We start from the raw sequence: 20703 nt of genomic DNA, 5'->3' as shown, positions 1-20703 counted from the left end.
AAGGTTATATCTAGGTTACACAAGCAGGGGGGAAAAGAGTTAGAGAACTTCAACAAAAATCACTTTAGTAGGCAGTTTATTTCTAATATGTACCAAGAGTTGGGGAAAGGTCACATGCGGAAGGGCTGAGGTCTTTAAGGGAAAATGTATATAACTTGTTGGCTCGCTTTCTTCAAAAGTCTTCACTGGCAGTCTTCAAGCAGCAGCTGGACTGGCATTTATCCTGGATGATTTAGGCTCCTCCTGCACCGAGCAGGGGTTTGGACTAGATGGCCTTCTTGGCCCCTTCCAACTCTAAGATAAAAAGGCACAACTTCAGCACCAGTAAAGTCTGTAAACAAAAATTTTACTGAAATAATTCAATAACACAGATACGAGCTTCTCTTTAAAGTGTAAAGCTAATGGCATACACAAGAAAGATGGACAGACCCTTTCCCCCAAGACTAATATGGATACAATAAATATGGAGTTTTACATACTCAATCTGTACACACAAACGTCGCCCCACAGCCATAAAAATTTACATTTAACAGTGCAACATATAATTTAATCATTTATTTCATCTGACATAAGTTTTGCTTTTTACTTACGAAACACAAGAAACTACTTGGTTTTAATATACATATAATATATATATATCATTTTGACAATCTGTACAACCTTTCTAAACATAAAACTCCAAAAAAAGGCACAATTGTCTATACAACATGTACAAAAAAATGGCCGGAGCTGACAAGAAACGACAATTATTGGTCAAAAGTTCATGATTGCACAAAGATTAGTAATGAGTTTGTGTCAGAAAAAAATGTGCTTTAAGTAAAAGGGAGGTTTGCAAAGAAACCTAGTTAAGTGTTACGTAAAAAAAGAAAAGGAAAACAAACACACACACACGTGTGCGCACGCATACACACACACACACACACACACACACGCAACCCAAGAGAAAACCAACCCCCCTAGGTAGCTATGACAAGTCTGTCCTCATCATCACTACTGCTGTCACTAAACTCCACAGTATTTTGTCGCTCAGGCAACCCTTTACGCCTAAGTGCTTGTCTATCCGGAGAGACAGTTCGGCGGTTAGGGGAACCGGATAAAACGTCAGAATTCACCTTCATGGGAGGCTCTGATACCGAAGCCTGTTCGAACCGAACAGAATTGATATTGCACTTTGGTTTATGATGACTCTCTGAGTCAGGCTTTTCTGGGTCCGGTTTATCCGAGCTATTGCGTCGTTGGTATTCGCTTGGAGGAGCGAGTTTGGACAGCTTTTCTGCTTTGTACCGCTGGCTGGCGGGCACCGCCTGAGGAGACTGGGCGCTGGGGATCCGGCTGGACTCGTCGGCAACAAAAGCTACGGGGCTCCGCTCCTGGTGAGTTTTGCTGGCCTTGTTACTGGAAGCTGGTGTTTCTGGGAGGCCTTGCCCATCCGTGGCTATGGGGTTAACCGAAGGAATCAAAGTCGGCAGTGCTATGTTCAGTATCTGTAGACCTGGAATGTGCGTCTGGGGGCTGGGGGCGCTCTGAGAGGGGGGGTTGGCAGTCAACACTTGCAGCCCTACTGCGTTGAGGGTTAACCCCGAAGGGTGTAGTTGTGGAGTGATGTTGGTGTTTGCCAGCCCCAAGATGTTCACCGTCTCCATGCTCAGAGATGGAAGAGGCTGCAGGGGCGGGGCGCTCAGGCTCTGGATCCCCGGCACGTTTATTTGGCCAATGGGGATGCAGGGCACAACGCTGTTCACTTCGGCAATACCGAGACGATTTGCAGTGCTGGAGACCGCGCAGGCTGGATCGCCGAGAGCGCTGGCAGTTCTGTGGATCACACTAACGGCAGGGATAGTGAGTTGCACCGGCCCGGCCTGGATGGGAAGAAACGTTGAGTACGTGGCCGAGCCGGCAGGTACCACGTGGATCCCTCCCACGGGAATCATTCCGTAGGGGGTCTTGGCTTGTTGCTGCGAGTGCAAAGGGAGGTGGCTGAAGAGGTGGCCCTGGGGAGGCGCTGCATTCGTGGGCTGCTGCTGCTGCTGCTGCTTCTGCTGCTGCTCGAGGAGCTCTGGGTAAGGTGAGGCCACCGAAGGAGCCACCACTGTGGTTTGTGTACTCCGATCCACAGGTGGGGAAGGAAGTCTCGTGCAGATTGTGCTCTAGTGCAAGGGAAGAACAAGCAACAGATAAAAACTGCAATCAGGTTAAAAATTCTCGAATGTTTCTTTAAAACACGAGACAGGCCTACGCAATAGGAGAGCCAGGTCTGCGTGCTGGATTTTGCCTTGTAAGACAAAGGTAGGGCTGCAAGCTCCGGGCTGGGAAACGGCTGGAAACGTTGGGAGTGGTGCCGGAGGAGGAGGGTTTGATTTAAACAAACAAACAAACAAACAAACAAACAAATAAAAGAAGTCTGCCACCAGGGTACATGGTTTATTATAGGGAAAGGTGGAAAGATAAGTTTTCGAGTGCAAGCACACTGCCTTCAGACCCAGACTGGACTCAAACTTTGTTCTAATTAATCAGAGTGCAACTAATTTTTAAGCACTGGAAACGTCTCTGAAACCTTTCCAAAGCAGGGTGCTTATGAATCCTGAAGGGTCCTTTACCTAAGAATGTTTTGCCCCTCTTCCCACACCCGGATTCCACTTACCTTGGAAACTGCTGCTGTAACAACAGTAGCACCAGTAGACGTTCCTAACGCTCCCTCGGCATCTGGATAGTCCACGTACATGTGATGAGGCGGAGACCTGGGAACCCCCAGGTCAGAGAGCCCAGCAGCCTCTGTGTTTGTTTCCTGGACGTGTATGTGGCCTTCACCTGCTTCATGGGACACGGATGCCCCTGGTGGCCCTGAGCTGCTGCCTACGGATGGGGTCGAACTAAGTACTGTCATCTTGGTGAGAAGTGCTTTGGGGAGGCCGTCCATAGAGTCCGTGTGAACGCCGGCAAAACAATCTGCGATCCTGTTATCTTCATCAGCACTTGAGGTCTCCTGAGAAACGTTTCTGGAGGGATGATGCTGTGGGCTGGCGGAAACCGAGGGCGTGGCAGACAAAACCGATTCTGCTTGGCTGTCTTCATCCTCCTCCTCGTTGTCGTTGTCGTCATCGTCGGGGACATCTGAATCCTCCGCGTCAAACCCAGACCGATCGTAGCCCGACCGCTGCTTCTCACCTGGGAAGAAAGAAAGAACAATAAGCATTTAATATGCAATCTATCCCTAATATCCCCATATCACAGAGAAAGCAACGATGCAACGCTTGTGCTATGAACCGATTTTAGTTATATTCTTTTGTGCCATAGAAGGCATGTAAGAGATCATTGTTTTAGCACCTTACAGCTCATGTTCCCCACTGAACTACATTCGCTTCTTTCCCTTCTTACATCATGGATCTCAAGGTGATTTACGTAGGTTTAGGTGTGCAACTATGTTGGTCTGAAGCAGCAAATATAGTTGTCCCTTGAATAAAAGCTTGTTGGTCTTAAGGGTGTCCCTGGACTCCCTGTATTTTATATTTAGCAATACTTTGTCATTTGCAAGCAATTTCTCAGCAAGAGACCTAAGCCTGTATCATTTTAAATCTGTATCCAACACCAGTTCACATATTAAGCCATGGTGGCAGTGGTGTGAGGCTGTCCTCTCCACCAAGTAGACTGCACAAACTGGGCACTTGTAAGCAGCTGACGTATGCATGGTCTTCCACTCTATTGCAGGAGAAGAAGATCCCGGGGGAGATGTTGACTTGGAGGGCACAGTTTACCCTGCAGGCTACTTGGGAAGGAGAGGGGCCTGAACTGCTCTTCCATTAAGCTCGGAGAGACCAAACTGTGGCTCTCCAGTTGTCCATCGATTACATAAGACTACATGCTGGCAGGGGATCATGGGAACTGTAGTTCATAGACACCTGGCAAGCCACAGGTTGGCCAGCCCTGCACTAAACTATTTAAGCATTGCCCTGGCTTACTGATTCAACTGGGATTGAGACATCCAGAAGAACTGACTTTTTAATATTGATCTTTGTTTACTCGTTTCAAACACCTAAAACCTTGCCAGATGTGCTTATTAACTACTTAAAGAGGTTGCAGATTTCCTTTAAAAAACCCTGTCTTAAAATTCCTGCTGAAATCAGTAAAGACTGAAATCTTCTTAGTTTTTGGCTGGATGCTTATTTGAGTAGTGGGAGGGGGAAAGTTAAAACATGATATTCCAGTCTGCACAATGCTCAGCTGCCGATGCTGAACTTTTAAGAAAATGGGGACTAATGCCGTCTCCCTTAAAACTTCTAAAAGTTGAAAACTGCACTTTGTCAAAGAACCCTGAATACCTTATTCAAGCTGCAAGTTTCATTTCAGATCTTGCTTAGCAAGAGTAAAAAGTATTTGGCTAATATTACATAGCAACAACTCTCACACGCATGCACACAAATATTTTAGTAAGCCAAGGCTCCCCCACCCCTAATAAAGCCTCTAGAACAGGGGTGGCCAAACTGTAGCTCTCCAGATGTCCATGAACTACAAATACCATGTGCAGGAAGGCAGGGGCACATGGTAACTGTAGTCCATAAACATCTGGAGAGCCACAGTTTGGCCACCATGGTTTTCCCTAGAAGAAGAGCTGTTTTTTGTAGTCCGTTTTTTAACCACCCGAAGGAGTCTCAGACTGGCTTACAATTGGCCTACCCTTTCTCTCCCCACAACAGAGACCCTGTGAGGTTGGTGAAGCTGACGGAACTCTAGGAGAACTGTGGCAGGCCCTAGGCCACCCAGCTGGCTGCACATGGAGGAAGAGTGGGAAATCAAACCTGGATCTCGATTAGAGTCTGCCACTCTTAACCACTAATCATATTTAATAAGTGATAGGCTTCCGATGGGCATTTTGAATTTTTTCCTGGCTAGTTTTACCCTGCAAATCTTACTGGATTCAGATGTTTCCAGCAGACGTCTCCTTCCACACCTATGCTGTCAGTGTTCAGTAGCAGGCATGTGCTCAGACCTTGATTTCTTTAACCTTTTAACTCAGTCCTAATGAGAAACCTCACTTCCTTCCAGATGACTGAAATTGACCTGATGTTTTGAAAAAAAAAATGGCACTGAAATGCGGTTCCCTTTGAAGTTGGGCAATCTAAAACCATCCATTGAAGAAGCATCACAGCTTTGGCTGAGCACAAAGGACAGACCACCGCCTACGACCTGCTGCCCTGGGGTAGTCAAACTGCGGCCCTCCAGATGTCCATGGACTACAATTCCCATGAGCCCCTGCCAGCATTGGCAGGGGCTCATGGGAATTGTAGTCCATGGACATCTGGAGGGCCGCAGTTTGACTACCCCTGGAATAGACAATACTGCCAGTGACAAACCAGTGATCCAAAGGGCGCTCACGGGTGTGTTCCAAGCCATGGCCCATATAACACAGACTGCTATAATCAACCAAATAGTTGTGTTACTTGCTGCAGGAGACTGAAAGAGAAAACCAAGCAGTGGAAAATCAAGACTATGCTCTCATGAATCAAATTCTCCTGACACTATTTAACATATCTTACTGGATTGTCCCTTGTTTATTGTCCAGCAAAGGCATATTATACCTTTTATACCGAAATGGAGAAACCATTCAAACGACCTGATCTGCCAATTTTTATTGAGTGATAAGGATGCCGATGTCACTTTTATTATGGCTGAATTTCTGTCTTCAGTTTTTAAATTCAACCTGACTGATTTATCTTGGCTATCTCTTGGCTAATCTGCTTTATGCCTTGGATGCTTTGGGCTGAACCTGTGTTGAGCAGGGGGTTGGACTAGATGGCCTGTGTGGCCCCTTCCAATTCTATGATTCTATGCCAATAAAGGTATTTTGTGTGACTAACAAAGTTTATTCCAGCATAAGCTTCCTGCGTGTGTTTGGGAAAAAAAATGCTGTTTGACTCCTGAGAGCTTATGTGGAATAAACTCTGTTAAATTGTTAAGCTGCCCCTTGATTTCTGTTTCTCTTTATTGTCATTGTGCAGCTCCATGGGCGGACGTAAAGGATGGCGTGCGGCAAACAATGACAACCCATGAGCAAACTGGCTGAAACGATACCTGGATTTTATTCCACACAACAACTAATAGTGTGACTGATTCAGGGAGGAAAAAACGACACAGCGCAAATGAACAAGTGACCCAAAAGGACCCTTAGGTGTGTTATTAACTGCAAGTATCAGAAAAGAAAAAAATCTGAAAAGAAAATTTCTGAATATTATGATAATCCTATCCAGTCACCAATGGTAAGATTCAGGAAAGCTCTCATCTAGCTGCAGGTGTTTCTGCTAATGTCTATAATAAGCTGCTAATAATAGTGCTGGAGGCATTCTCAAAATACCCTTTTGAGCAGCATTTAAATGTGCCTGTTTAATACCATCAACAAAGCATTAGCAACACATGCATTTCAGATCGGGAAACAAACTAGGATCACGATCTCTCTCTCTCTCTCTCTCTCTCTCTCTCTCTCTCTCTCTCTCTCTCTCTCTCACACACACACACACACACACACACACACACAAACATATACACCCACACATCATTCCCTAATGCTTTTCCTGCTATTTCTCATGGAGTTAGGGTGGATTTGGGAACACTGGGAATTATGCCACGCTGTTTATAAAAGAAATCTTTAAAGTGGAAACCAAATCTGGGAAATGGTGTCTGATGGCTCAACTGTATGCCTCCATTGAAGGCCTAAGAATATCTTTAGGGTCGGGAAATGTCAAATGCAAGGACCCAGACCGATTTCACTCTCGTTTGACAAAAGAAGAGAATAACTGCAGACAGACTGGCTGACAGAAGGAAATCACAATGTTGATTCTTCAGACTATCAGGCAATGGTGCCACAGACCCACCCGGTGCTTAGACCACATACAAATAAAAAAGCAGCCAGGAAACATCTTAGAATCATAGAATCACAGAGAGTTGGAAGGGACCTTATGGGTCATCTAGTCCCACCCCCTGCATTATGCAGGACACTCACATCCCTATCGCTCATCCACTGCAACCTGCCACCCCTTTGAACCTTCGCAGAATCAGCCTCTCCGTCAGATGGCTCTCCAGCCTCTGTTCGAAAATTTCCAACCTTATGTGTTATCATTCCGTCCTATTAAATGGAAGTGTGCTAGGTTTTGGACATAAGATTATATAGCTAGCCACCATGTTACATGTTTTATTATGTTCAAAACCTAGCACACTTCCATGTAAGCGGCAGTGCTGGTGGTACTGAGACATTTCCAGAGAAGCAGGTCCACAGAACTGGGGTAGGTAGTTCTAAAAGCTCCCCTAGCAATAGCAACTGCAACCGGGAACACCTCCTGTGGTGAGAGATGGAGGAAATGCCAGATTTAGCTGACTGCAAGCAATGAGGTATCATAAGCAGTAAGGCGCGATTCCATTTTAAAAACCAGGGATAGGTTTCTTACGCATGGGATTCCACTAGCACATGGACCACTTTGAAACTAATATTCATATGGGAAACAGATTTCAACAGAATGCTATTTTCGTACGTGTCTCTTATATATCCAGGAAATGCTGAAGATTACACCTGCGTTCACCAGCTTGACTTTACATTTATTTCCCTTTGGCAGCTGCAACCTCTCCTCTTCTTTATGGCCTCGCAGACTAACACTGACATCTGCTGGGAAAGCACATCCTGGTAAAACCTGAGAGCTTCCAGATATGAAAAGGAGCTTTGATGTTTGTCCTGAAATGTTAGGCAAGCACAGGGCGTGCTGGCTGCCAAGTCCCTCTTCTTTCCCTTTTCGAGGTGCCTAAAGAGCTGCTCAAACAACTCCCAGCTGGCAGAGAAAGACCTCTGCAGAGATCGGCACGGTGCAAATCAGCCACTGATAGAGAGGAGCAGCCAGTAAGTAGACGGAATCTCCCCGCATAACCGACTCAGTGGGGGAGTCAGCATGCGCTGCCAGTGCGTATTGCTGTGGAAACTGTTGGGAGCTTTTGACCCGAAGTCACATTTAGCACGTCTTTAGTTTAGCTACTGTTATTTTAGGGTTGTTTTTCTGGAGATTTTAACTGGACACCGATCTATTCATAAGCTGCTCCAGAGATACAAATATGCCATCAAAATCTTTTCACCAGTGTTACCAACTTGGTGTAGTGGTTAAGAGTGGCAGCCTCTAACCTGGTGAACTGGGTTTCATTCCCTACTCCTCCACATGCAGCCTGGTGAGTGACCTTGGGCCAGTCACAGTTTTCTCAGGGCTCTCTCAGCCTCACCCACTTTGAGACTCCTTCGGGTAGAGAAAAGTGGCATATAAGTACAAACTTCTTCTTCTTCAGTAATATCAGGGCTCTCTCAGCCTCACCCACCTCACAGGGTGTCTGTTGTGGGGAGAGCAAACGGAAGGCAAATGTAAGCCGTTGTGAGACTCCTTTGGGTAGAGAAAAGCAGCATACAAGAACCAACTCTTCTTCTTCTTCTTCTACAAGCTGTATATCTTCCACACTTCTGGTCACCTGTGCAGCCAACGCTATTGGCCAAGGGGAGAACAGACGGCAGAACACATTGCTGCAACAGATTTTGGAAGGTCATCCCCTTTCTCCAGACTTACTTCGAAAAGTTTCAATAACCAGTGAGGAGGGTGCTACAAGCCACGGAGGGGATCTCTAAGGACCCAACAAAGGCTCTTCAGTTTCATATGTATAAGGAAACAGGTTTCACTGGTAAATGACCTTTGTGTTGAGAACCTAAAATACACTTTTAGGGAAGCAAGTTTCAATGGTAAAAACAGGCCTTTTTTCCAAATAAAGGTACTTCACACTGGAGCACCAGTCATCTAATTAAGAGGAATTTACAATGAAAACTACAGCCAGGGCACTGAAAACTGATATCCCTGAGTTGCCGTACGTCATGCTAAATGCTTTGCTTGGTCTGACAACTCTGTTCAGAAAACCGCATTCCAAACATTGTAGACCTGCATTTTCAGTGAAAAGGGCATTCCTTGGACCAGGAGATGAAAGCTACAATGGTGGCTGGGAACACAGAAGGTCAAACTAAGTGATATGCGCTAATGCCCAACTGATGGCGAATGCAAACAAAGAGCACTGCCACAATCCACCTAATTTTCTGTTTCTCTGGGGAGAAGTCTGGAGAAATTAACAGAGGCCCTACGGCAGCCTTTCTCAATTTTTTTTTTTTTACCACTGGAAAACCTCTGAAACATTCTTCAGGCTTTGAGAAACCCCCAAAGTTCCTGGCCCCAAGGAAGCGTGTCTAGCCTCAACCAGGGCCAGGGCCTTTTTGGTCCTGGCCCCAACCTGGTGGAATGAGCTCTCGGGTGAGCTACAGGCCCTGCGGTTGCTTTCGGTGTTCCGCAGGGCCTGCAAGACAGAGCTCTTCCTCCGGGTCTATGGTTAAGGCTGGGGTTGGTGGTATAGATCAATGCCCCCCCCCCCAGGGTATAAGTAGTACATCGTCAACCTCCTTCCTCACTCCTCTTGTGGTAAGGGATGGGTAGGGGTTTTTCCGCCATGTTGGATTTTTTTTGTCTTTTTAATGGGAGTTTTAAGAGCCTCTTGTGGCGCAGAGTGGTAAGGCAGCCGCCTGAAAGCTTTGCCCATGAGGTTGGGAGTTCAATCCCAGCAGCCGGATCAAGGTTGACTCAGCCTTCCATCCTTCCGAGGTCGGTAAAATGAGTACCCAGCTTGCTGGGGGGTAAACGGTAATGACTGGGGAAGGCACTGGCAAACCACCCCGTATTGAGTCTGCCATGAAAACGCTAGAGGGCGTCACCCCAAGGGTCAGACATGACTCAGTGCTTGCACAGGGGATACCTTTACCTTTAATGGGAGTTTTATAAGACTCTGTAACCCACCATGATTAGGAAGTGGCGGGGAATAAATCAAAATATAATAATAATATAATAATAATAATAAAAGTGGGCCATCATTTATGGTTTTCAAACTAACGTTTGTCTACCTATTTTAAACCTCAGGTATCCTAGCAAATACTGCAAAAAGAAGATGCTGAGTCTCCCTGACAATTTGCACTAAGTCGTACCTTAGTGCAATTCTCCTTTCTAAAAACATCAAGATAAAGAGGAAGGTCCCTAATCTGCTTTTTGAACAGGCTAAGTTTAAAGAACAAAAACCAAAATGGGGTTCAAGTGGGGAATCAAACCCAGTTCTCCAGATTACAGCCTGGCTCTCATAGACATGACAACTGACAAACAGCTACTGCATGAAAAAAATTAGAACACTGATGGGGAAAGGAATGTCCAGCTAAGGACCTCTGACCTTGTAAGGTCCAGTCCCAGTTAGTCCCAGTTCTCTGCTCCTCCTTTCCTTCCTCATCCATTTCCCTGGTTTGTTCCTTTCTTAGTGGTGCTGCCTATCTAAATGAAGGATCCATCCCTTTTCAAATAACAGAGACTGGTCTTGCCCTTTCATTTCTATCAGTAAGAACTAATTCAATTTTCTCTATTAAAAAACGGAAAGTTGTGAAGTTGTATCAACTGAAGGCAGCCAAGCCATTTCCCTCACATCTTACAGAATTGGATTCAGGTTGATTCATTTACTCTGCTCTCGGGTGCCAGCTATGAGAAAGTACATTAATCTTTTACCCTTTTCTGTTTCTTTCAATAAACGTAACCATGTTTGTCTTTCTGCCCCCTCACAATCTGATCAATTATTGAACCTATCAGAACAATGTTCAAAAGGAAGGGGTGGGGGTGCCAGCTTAGAGCAGAGACTGAGAAAATAACAATAATATACAATTAATTTCATTATTAAGTTAAAAGAAAGGTCATTTTACTATGCATATTAGCATCTAGCTTTTGCATACCAATGTGTATCTAATGCTAATCTTTGTCCTAGCATACACATCCCAAACAGCCATTCAATAGAGCTCCCTGGCAATCTACCTTCCCATTTCCAGAAAACGTATTTAGTATTTAAAATTTAGTATTTAAAATCATGAAAAACTAAAACACACACATACAATGACCATTTGGCCAGCATCTTCCATGGGTTCTAGCAACCCAAAATGGCGCCTAACTCAACTGTGAATCATGTTAGGAAAGGTCCCAGTTCTAGACACAGAGCTTCACTGAATGGGGAAGTGGTGCCCTTAAACGGAGAAGGCCAGGGGGCAGTGTCAGAGCTGTGAGTCCACGAGTGCAGGGCTGCTCAGATGAAGTTCCCCAACACTGCCAGCTGACCTCTCAGGACTGGTGCATTCTCCCCTGAACCTTCCACTCCATCAACTGGCCTGAGGGTGGGTGGGAAGAACCAAAAGAGGGGTCTGGGGGGAACCCAAATAAGTAGGCAGGAGGAAGGGATGGGATGGGAAAACAGGGCCAGCAAGTGGGGTCAGAATAATGGGGAGGGGGAAGCAATGGAAAGCAGAGGCCATTGGGGTGACAGACTAGTGAGGGAGTTCATCCCACACCCCTCATGCCATCAAGTCCTTCTGATCCTTATCTTTTTAATGCCCTAAAATCCTTTATATCAGGGGTAGTCAAACTGAGGCCCTCCAGATGTCCATGAACTACAATTCCCAGGAGCCCCCTGCCAGCGAATGCTGGCAGGGGGCTCATGGGAATTGTAGTTCATGGACATCTGGAGGGCCGCTGTTTGACTACCCCTGCTTTATATAATTATGTTGGTGAATAATTGTTGGGCACCTATATTATTTTAACCGAGCATGTATTTTAATTCATTTACAATTTTGCTCATTTATATTACAAAATATAAAAACATATCAAACACAAAGACTGACCTATATATTGATATATAACTATTGATTGATTTGGGAGGGAGGGAGATTACCAAGCCCTACTTAATTGAGCCAGATCACCCCCTTTGTTGACAGCAGTCAATCTGGTAAACATCCGATAAACAGCAGTCAATCTGATAAACATGTAAGTGTCTTTATACTTCATAATCCATGGTATTCTTTTTCCAGTGTTGGGAATACAGAATTCTCACTGTTGTCAAATGCGGGATTATATTGTGTGTGTTTTTGAAAGCATGGACTCATCACTTATCGAAATAACATCTGGAGAACAGGGAACTTCTACATTCAAACTTTCCCACATAATCTCCATCACTAAAAACCAATCTTGTTTTTTGCCTTTGTCCACAGCCTCCTCATATGTATATAGCAGGAGTGGCCAAACTGTGGCTCTCCAGATGTTCATGGACTGCAATTACCATGAGCCATGGTAGTTGCAGGGGTTTATGGGAATTGTAGTCCATGGACATCTGGAGAGCCGCATTCTGGTCACCCCGGTATATAGTCAACTTTTGCAAGCCAACGGTAGGAACAAGAATCATTATAGCTTCCATACATTTTTGACAATTTGTGCAGCGTTAAGTGCCACTGGTGAATCATCTACAATAGATAGCAATTCTCTGATGGAAGTTTATTTTTAAAACTCCCCCCCCCATGGTGGTTTTAATTTTGTTATTTTCATAATTATATTTATGTACTGTTTTTTTATCGTTACAGCTTTCCTTGGGTCCACAGAAATCTGTAAGGACAGCAGCCCAATAAGCGTTTTAAACAAGTGAATTTTATTTTTATTATTTATTTATTTATTAAAATTATAGCCCGCCACCCTCCGAAGACTCAAGGTGGGTTACATAACAATATAAATTCCATAAAATCCCATAACCCGCCCTAACCCATATATCTCCCAAGGTACCAAGATGGCCAGGTCCCTCTGACCTCCCACAGTCACCTAACAAGGGGTGTGCTAAAGGTTGCATAAATAAACTATGTACAAAAGGGACAACAGAAGATGTCTGAGAAGGAGACCCCTTTAGGCTCTCACAATGCACACGTATGCACACACACTCTTATCCAAGCAGGCCTATTCCACAAAAGAGCCAAAAAATATGTGTTAAGAAGAACAAGCAAACTATGAAGGATATAAAAGTAAAGACAAGTACTGCATCCCCAAAGCTCATTTTAAACATCTTTACCGCATTCTTCTCCATCCGGGTCATCTATTAATCCAACGGAGACCCCCAGATCCATACATTTCTTGCTATGTGCCTTGGACTTCATATGTTTTGTCAAGTTTCCTTAAGAAACAAACAAACAACAATGCATTGCTTTATGATTCGAAAGGTATGCGCAGCCACAAAGGAACACGGTGGTCAACAAACGCATCTCCAAGGCCGCACGTTGGACCAACATATTGCATTTTTCATGGGTATATTCTAGAATGGTGAGAAAACGTACAAAGAACTGATACAGTTCAGAGACTTCGGCTTCTCTTGTGGGATACAATAGCTACCCTGAATGGTTTTATATATTTGATATCTTGGCCTGGCAGCTCCACAGTAAGTTATTGAACTACTGTGCTGGAATTCAGTAAATGACTTTTGCCCTCTCCCCCAGGGCTCCAACATCAATTTTGTTATTCTACAAACATAAGGAAAGCAAGATTGAGCTCAGCCAGAATTTAGACAAGACTGTGGAACAACAGATATTGCTTTCTGCGTTATTCTGCCTAAACGATTTCGATAAAATATTTTCGTTGCATTGCTCATAACTAATAATTCAATAATTACAGGAGCAAATCATGTCGTGATACACGCTTACTTGTATCATATAGAATTCAGAGGTTATTATATTACACTGTATTTGAATAATGTAAGAAGCAATCAAAAGGAATATGGAATATGAAAATACTGCTGTTGGCATGAAGAAAATTTAATTCTGTATAGGTGCTAGCATGAATGACATCCTGAAAATGCCCCCCACCCCTGGTTATTTCTAAATAAGTTTAATATTTAGAGTCAGGCTAGAACTCAAGAACACTTCATCATTCAGCAAACCTCTCCTGGAGGGCATTTCTGTAAAGTGACTAGGGCTGCAGTTTTAATGTCTGCAAAATTCTTAGGCTGTTTTATTGCATCGTCCAGTGCATGTATTATGATTTTTATTGCACTCATTAAAAATTTTGTAATCTGCCTTGTGTCTCAGTGAGAAAGATGGACTATGTGCTGACAGACGCTCATGGTAATTGTAGTGCAAGGACATCTGGAGAGTCACAGTTTGACCACCCCTGAGAAAAGTTGGTCTCTCTTTAAAAAAAAAGACTTTCGGTTTTCCAGAGTACAATCTTATACAAAGTTACTCCAACCTAAGTGCATTCATTTCATTGAATTTAGACTGGAGTAATGCTATACAGCAGTGGTCCCCAACCTTTTTATCACCGGGGTCCAGTCAATGCTTGACAATTTTACTGAGGCCTGGGGGGGGGGGTAGTCTTTTGCTGAGGGACGTCGCCACCGCCTGAGCACCTGCTCTGCTTGCTTTCCTGCCAGCGCCCCTGACTTCCCGCTGCCCACTGGAGGGTGCTGCCAGCAGCAGCTGTGCAGTGCCACACCGATGGGGAGCCCCAGTCACTGCGGCTGCTGGAGAGCACCAAAGGTGAGCCGGTGGCAGAGTGGCAGGGCAGCCCCTGAGGCAGCAGCTGGGGAGGAGAACGAAGAGGGGCCGCAGCCTGGTACCGACTGATCTACGGACCAGTCCCGGTCCCAGGACTGTGGGTTGGGGACCACTGCTATATAGGATCAAACCATTGGCCATGGAAAAGAACCAACATGCATGGCCCAAGAGAAATTGGGTATCTGAATGGATTTTGTGGGACACACCAAATGAAAAGTATATATTTAATTCAGTAAACAAAATAATCCACCACAGTCAATACTATTTTCAATAGCAAAGGTTACTAATGAGGCAATGGCCAGTATATAGATTATGTTATACCCTCTTTAAAATGATCTATTTCCAAAATGATTTCGCTAGTGCCAAAGTGATCTTAATTACAGAATGCAACACATGTTGCAAGAATCAAGTTTGAAGAGGTGATTAAAAAAAATCCTCTAGACTCTATTACACATTTCATTTCACTTATATGGGGTATTAAAAATCTGGCTGGCGGCTAACTAGATTAAGAAAAATGAGTAAAAAAAACCCTTTATATAATCATATATATTGGGTATATTTACTAGCCCCAGTTCAATTCCGAATTCTGTCCCCAAGAAAATCTATGTTTGTGGTAGCAAGAGTGTTTCATGAGACAGTTTGTATGACTTTTAACTCAAGACATTAGAAAAATAACAAACAAGTCTATCATTACTAAACACTGTGGGCATTTGGGGTTATTTTTACTCCTAGCACCTGTCTGTGCGGAAGTAAACGTTCTCCAGTCTGGTTAGGTCCAGACTACATACAACTGTAACACTTCACTTCAATGCTTACATGGATCAGGTTGGCCTCACAAAAAATCAAGCAGGAAGATAGGAGAAGCTGTAACTCAGTGAAAACTGTAACTCAACTTCAATCCCCAGCATTCCCAGTTAAAGAAACCAGGTAGTAGATGATGTGAAAGGCCTCTACCCTGGAGAGGCTCTGCCAGTCTAGAGGTGAAAGGCTTTTGTCCTGGAGAGGCTTTGCCAGTGTGGAGGTCAACATTAAGCAAGAAAAAAAGTTTCTTGTCTTCAGAATGTTTAATAATCATCACCAAAAACGACCAAGTGTAGTATCCCAGGTAATAGCTAGTTTCATTGTTGGACTTCCTCAGTTGCGTAATAGTAACTGTGTGCAACCTTAAAATTCAAGCAGAGCTCAGAGTCTCTTAGATCAACCTCTACCTCAGAGACTTTGAGCTGTACTTGAATTTTCTGGTTGCATACAATTATTATTATAAAACTGAGGAAGTCTAATGAAACTAGCTATTACCTGGGATATTAACTTTTTTATGGTGCTTATTAAACATTCTGAAGACAAGAAACTGTTCTTGCTTAATGTTGACCTCCAATTGAAATATACAATCTTTCTGATACTTAAAGGATTTATTGAGTTACCACCACCACCCCCTTTTTCTTTTTGCCTTGTTTGCACATGTCCTCCCATGGGTAATTCTACTTTGTTATCCTGGTTCAGTATAAGGCAGGCTCGTGTCGTTCAGGGACATTCTTGCCACAATAACACGGGACAACGAATCACTCCAATAGTAAATGTTTTATGCCCTGGCTTTGTTTTGTTTTCTGTACAGAAATAAAACTGGAAAGTGGGGATTATAATTGGAGACACTGTTTGCCAGTGCAGATGAAAATGTCCTTTAAAAAAGAGGTGTAGAACCACTTAACGAAGGAAGTACAACTAAAGTGGGATCTCCCTGCCTATTATTATTTATTAAATAAATAGCAGCAAATCAACAATTCAGTTTCCCATATCTTCCTCCTTCCTTACTGGAAAGAAAGCCACTGACCAAGAGCAGGTAAAGCTTCCAGAGAGCCACATCGGTCTAAACCAGGGGTAGTCAAACGGCGGCCAAGAGCTATGTCAAACTCATTACCTTTAGTCTTGAAGGAAAAATTGCAGTAGTTGCAATGATACGGGCGGACATCCGTATGGGTGCGAATATGCTTCTTCAACATACTAGGCTTTTTACAGCGTATTCCACACTCTTCACATATATATTTTCCTCTTCCTCGACCACGAACATAGACATATTCTTCATTGGACTTGTACCTAAAGAGCAAAGTAACCCAAAAGCTCTCACTTTACACAATAAACTTCTGGGTACAAGAGTAATACCAGAAATTCCAAGAACGGTTGAAAATAATCCTGATCACATATTCTTAATCCCTCCCCCAAAATTATCTGCACACCAAGTCTTGTTGTTTAAGGATCCTTCACTTATTCCGTATGATTTGGGTAGAAAGATACAGGCCACTTCGAGAAAGGTCATCAAGTATGTCTTCATGTGGCAGCTTTTGAAGTGGGAGGAATTACTGATTGGCTCTAGCGCCAAGACGGCTGAACTAATTATTATCACCCTTTCATTGACAACTCAGGGGGGAGGGAGGGAGAGACGGGACAAGACAGCAGTGTCCATGGTGTACAAAAAACTCTCTGCATACAGGATCACTTTGTCAGGCTGTTTGAGCCACCTAGTGGCACAATTTTAATAAATATGCACAGGAAGATAGTCGGGTAGGAAATCAGCCTTGTGAAGAAATGGGGATGTCCTACTCCAAGTGCTCGGATCTCAGAAATTATGTGCTCAAACACTGGGGGAGAAAATAATGGGAACAATGGGAAAAACCTTCCCGGCTGAGGATTGGGGGGGGGGGGGAACGACTGTTTTTTGGAACAAATGGGGTCACTTAGGGAACAACCTTAAGTAGGTCTACTCAGAAGGACATCCAATTTTTATTCAGTGGGGCTTACCTCAGAGAGTGTTTTTAGGATTGCAACCATAATCTACCCAAATGATTTTGGGATGCTGGAATATTGGGAATGCAATGACCTCCCTGCCTAACCACATTATCCCCACCTATAGTACTTTTCTGGAAGAAAAAACAAACAAACATATACATGGGGTTTTGCTGTCAGGTCCCAGCTGACTTACAGAGTCCGTGTAGGGTTTTTAAGGCAAGAGATAGTCAGAGGTGGCTTGCCAGTGGCTGCCTTTGACTAGCAACCCTGGACTTTTTGAGTGGTCTCCCATCCAAATACTAACCAGTATTTAGCCTCTGAGATCCGATGAGATGGGGCTAGCCTGGATAAAACAATACTTACCCTCCGTCAAATATCTTAACTCTTCTTGGCTCACTTTTGGCTGCAGAGGTCTCATTATCTTGATCAATGCTTGCTTCAGAGTTTTCTTTATTGCTCAGTTCCCTTGCTGCCTTTTGTTTAACTAATGCCCGCTGAAAGAAACATGGAAAGATGTGCATAAATTATTTATTTTTTGACATGTTTATGTATTTGCTCCATTTATAGCCTGTTGGTCTCACTGAAACTCTAGGCAAATTACAAAAGGAAGGAAGGAAGGAAGGAAGGAAGGAAGGAAGGAAGGAAGGAAGGAAGGAAGGAAGGAAGGAAGGAAGGAAGGAAGGAGGGGAGGGGAGGGAGAAAGAGAGAAAGGAAGGTAGACAAGCAGGCAGTTAGGCAATTCAATCATACAGCAAACACCTCCAATAAACAATGTTGGAAGACTAGGATGACAAAACTCAAAAACCATGTGAACGGAATCTGCCTAATATGGCAACAAAAATGGTCTAAGGCAAAAACACACAAAAGTTCTTCCCAATCCTTACTTTTCCTTCTGCGGAGTACATTTTCTATCTTCTGAGATATCCCCACCCCCATACACAGAGGAGCATTTAACCACACCTGTTGACATCACTGCAGCAACCCATCCTACCACCAGGCCTTATTCATGATGACATACAACTAGTTTGCATGGAGAAGACACAGTGAAGAGGCCCTTGCAACATTTTATTTTTTATTTATTTATTTATTTATTTAGATTTATATACCGCCCTCCCCGAAGGCTCAGGCATTCAAGCCAGTGAATAGCTGACAAAGCCTCCTGAAGCCAAAACAGTCTTCAGTACCTTCCTGTCCTGCCAAGCAGTATGACCCAAATTTGTTTACAGACACACATAGTTGTCAGGCTCCTCCTGGCAACTGATAGATGGAGGGACTTAACTTGAAAAAGAGAGAGGCCCAGGCAATGTCACCAGCAACATGGCAACTTCACCTCTAGCATGTATTGTAAATGATGTCATCTACCGTAAAGTATTTTCCAAATACCAGAGCATTGCCCAGTGTGATGACAGCACTTCCTGTACAAACCAGAAGTGCCATAGCCATGTTGCTGGTATCACAGCCTGATTTAAACTGAGCTGCAAATAACAGGACAGAGGCCAGTCCCAGCTGAGTCGAGGCCACATTGAGCTGGCAGCTCCCGCCACGGCCCAGGCCAATCCTGGGCTGGCACTTTTTACCTGCAGCTGGAGTTGCAAGAAACAGGACGGAGGCCAGTCCCAGTTGAGCTGAGGCTGGAAGCTCCCATGACCCTGGCCAGTACTAGAGTGCCTCCTGTTACCTGCAGCTTGGTTTGAACAACAAAATTGCAAGTAACGAAACAGGGAGCTGAGCTCCTGCCACCCTGACCGATTTGGGCTGGCTCAATTTTGCTCCCTCCTACTTCCAAGCAGGGGAAGGAAAACAGATGGTTTAAGCCACGAGGTAACTTCTTTTGCTGTCTCCTGGTTGGGGACACAAGAATGTTACCTGTGTCCACACCACATGCAACAGGAGGATGGTAGGCAGTGTGCATTTTTGTTACACGAAATTGGCAAGCTTCAGCCAGAAGGTTACTTTCAGAAAGGGGGACCCTCCATTTTTGCTGCATGCTGCAGTCCTAGTTACACTTTTGACCCTGGTCGGACTCATCGCCAATAGAAAATAAATGGACGTAGAAATTCAAGGTGGATGTTTTGTCTAGAAGCTAACAAAGAGGCGAAAGTGTGTAAGATTGCTTCAGAAAAATGCTCAGCGACCTAAAATAACTAAACCACAGTTGAACTGTCCATTTCCCCCTTTCTTCAACTTAGGAGGGGCCTCCGCTCAGTGATAAACCATTTGTTTGCATGTAGAAGCCCCTAGATTGGCCCTCCAGCATCTCCAGTTAAAAGACCAAGCAGTAGGTGATGTAAAAGTTCTCTAGCTGAGACCCTGAAGAGTCGCTGGCAGTCTAAGTGGACAGCACTGACCTGTTATTGCCACCCTCACACCATGAACAGGTATTTTGCCCCTGTATATGGAGGTGCCACTTTGTCATCGCAGCAAATAGCTGTTGATGAACTATCCCACATGGCAGAACCAGCATGGCAATCCTCCCCCCATCCCTTTGACAAGATGATCACTTTGGATCTAATGACTCAGCTTCTCCCTCTACTGCAGGGGTCTCTGACCTTTCCAAATCCGTGGGCAGCTTTGGAATTCTGACAGAGTGCAGTGAGTGCCATGACAGAAAGCAGAGCAAACTACAAAATGCCAGGGAATGAGGTTCCCCATAGCTCTGATAGTAATTCTTCAGCATTCCAGGTCAGAAACTATTTATTACATTTATATACCACCCTCCCTTGAGGCTCAGGGCGGTTTACACAGAACATGGGAGAACATAGATTTACATAAAACAAGGAAAAATGTAGGAGTAAGTATAATACAATTTCCTTTTAAAATACACTTATTGCTTTAAAATATTTTCTCAAAAATATATGGCAGCGAAGATCCTTGTGCTGTGTTATTTTTTACGAAAACAATCTGCACAGCTGATCAGATCTCCAGTGGCCAATAAGAAACTCCACTGGCACCTCTCACTATAAAAATCCTCGGCCAGCACCAGGAAAAGGGGTTGCAAGTACTGTGGTGTTCCCAGGGCCCCCTCCTCTAGTCCAGGGGTAGTCAACCTGTGGTCCTCCAGATGTCCATGGACTACAATTCCCATGACTACAATTCATGGGAATTGTAGTCCATGGACATCTGGAGGACCACAGGTTGACTACCCCTGCTCTAGTCTACCTTGTTACAATTCCCATGTGAAATCATGCCAGTCCTCACAGACACTGAGTAGAAGGATCCTGACAGGTGCTTGGACCTCTAGGCTTGGGGAGAATTCTGATTCCAAAAGGGCCCAGGAGTACCAGCTAGAAAAATAATAATAATAAGAATCAGTATCCTCCATACATTTTGCTTTCTCTTTTACATTCTATATGTTGGTCCATCACTGAATGTTTTATAGTTGCCATGGATTAAATATGATACCTCAAAATGCCATTACTTCCTACTTCCTAAGTATTTTATGTCCCGGTGATTTAACACAAAACAGCCAAGTGCCTCTTGCAGGGAGA

The 20703-nt window shown here is 44.2% G+C and overlaps 1 protein-coding gene across 8 annotated transcripts in view; it reads right to left on the bottom strand.

Moving 5' to 3' along the window:
- Positions 1 to 329: 329 nt before the first annotated feature.
- HIVEP1 (HIVEP zinc finger 1) overlaps positions 330 to 20703 on the bottom strand; it is a 102597-nt gene continuing 82223 nt past the window's right edge. For all 8 annotated transcript variants that reach the window (XM_077353207.1, XM_077353209.1, XM_077353210.1 and 5 more), the window contains 5 exons: positions 17579 to 17709; positions 16350 to 16525; positions 12958 to 13059; positions 2642 to 3165; positions 330 to 2147 (listed from right to left, as the gene is read on the bottom strand). In XM_077353207.1, the coding sequence (XP_077209322.1) occupies positions 957 to 2147; positions 2642 to 3165; positions 12958 to 13059; positions 16350 to 16525; positions 17579 to 17709 (2124 nt within the window). In that variant the 3' untranslated portion in view covers positions 330 to 956. The remainder of the gene's footprint in view (positions 2148 to 2641; positions 3166 to 12957; positions 13060 to 16349; positions 16526 to 17578; positions 17710 to 20703) is intronic.

The sequence above is a fragment of the Paroedura picta genome, chromosome 9 (assembly GCF_049243985.1).
Source record: "Paroedura picta isolate Pp20150507F chromosome 9, Ppicta_v3.0, whole genome shotgun sequence".
Taxonomy (NCBI): domain Eukaryota; kingdom Metazoa; phylum Chordata; class Lepidosauria; order Squamata; family Gekkonidae; genus Paroedura; species Paroedura picta.
The sequence above is the reverse complement of the archived record's forward strand: the minus strand, read 5'-3'. Positions and strand labels throughout refer to the sequence as shown.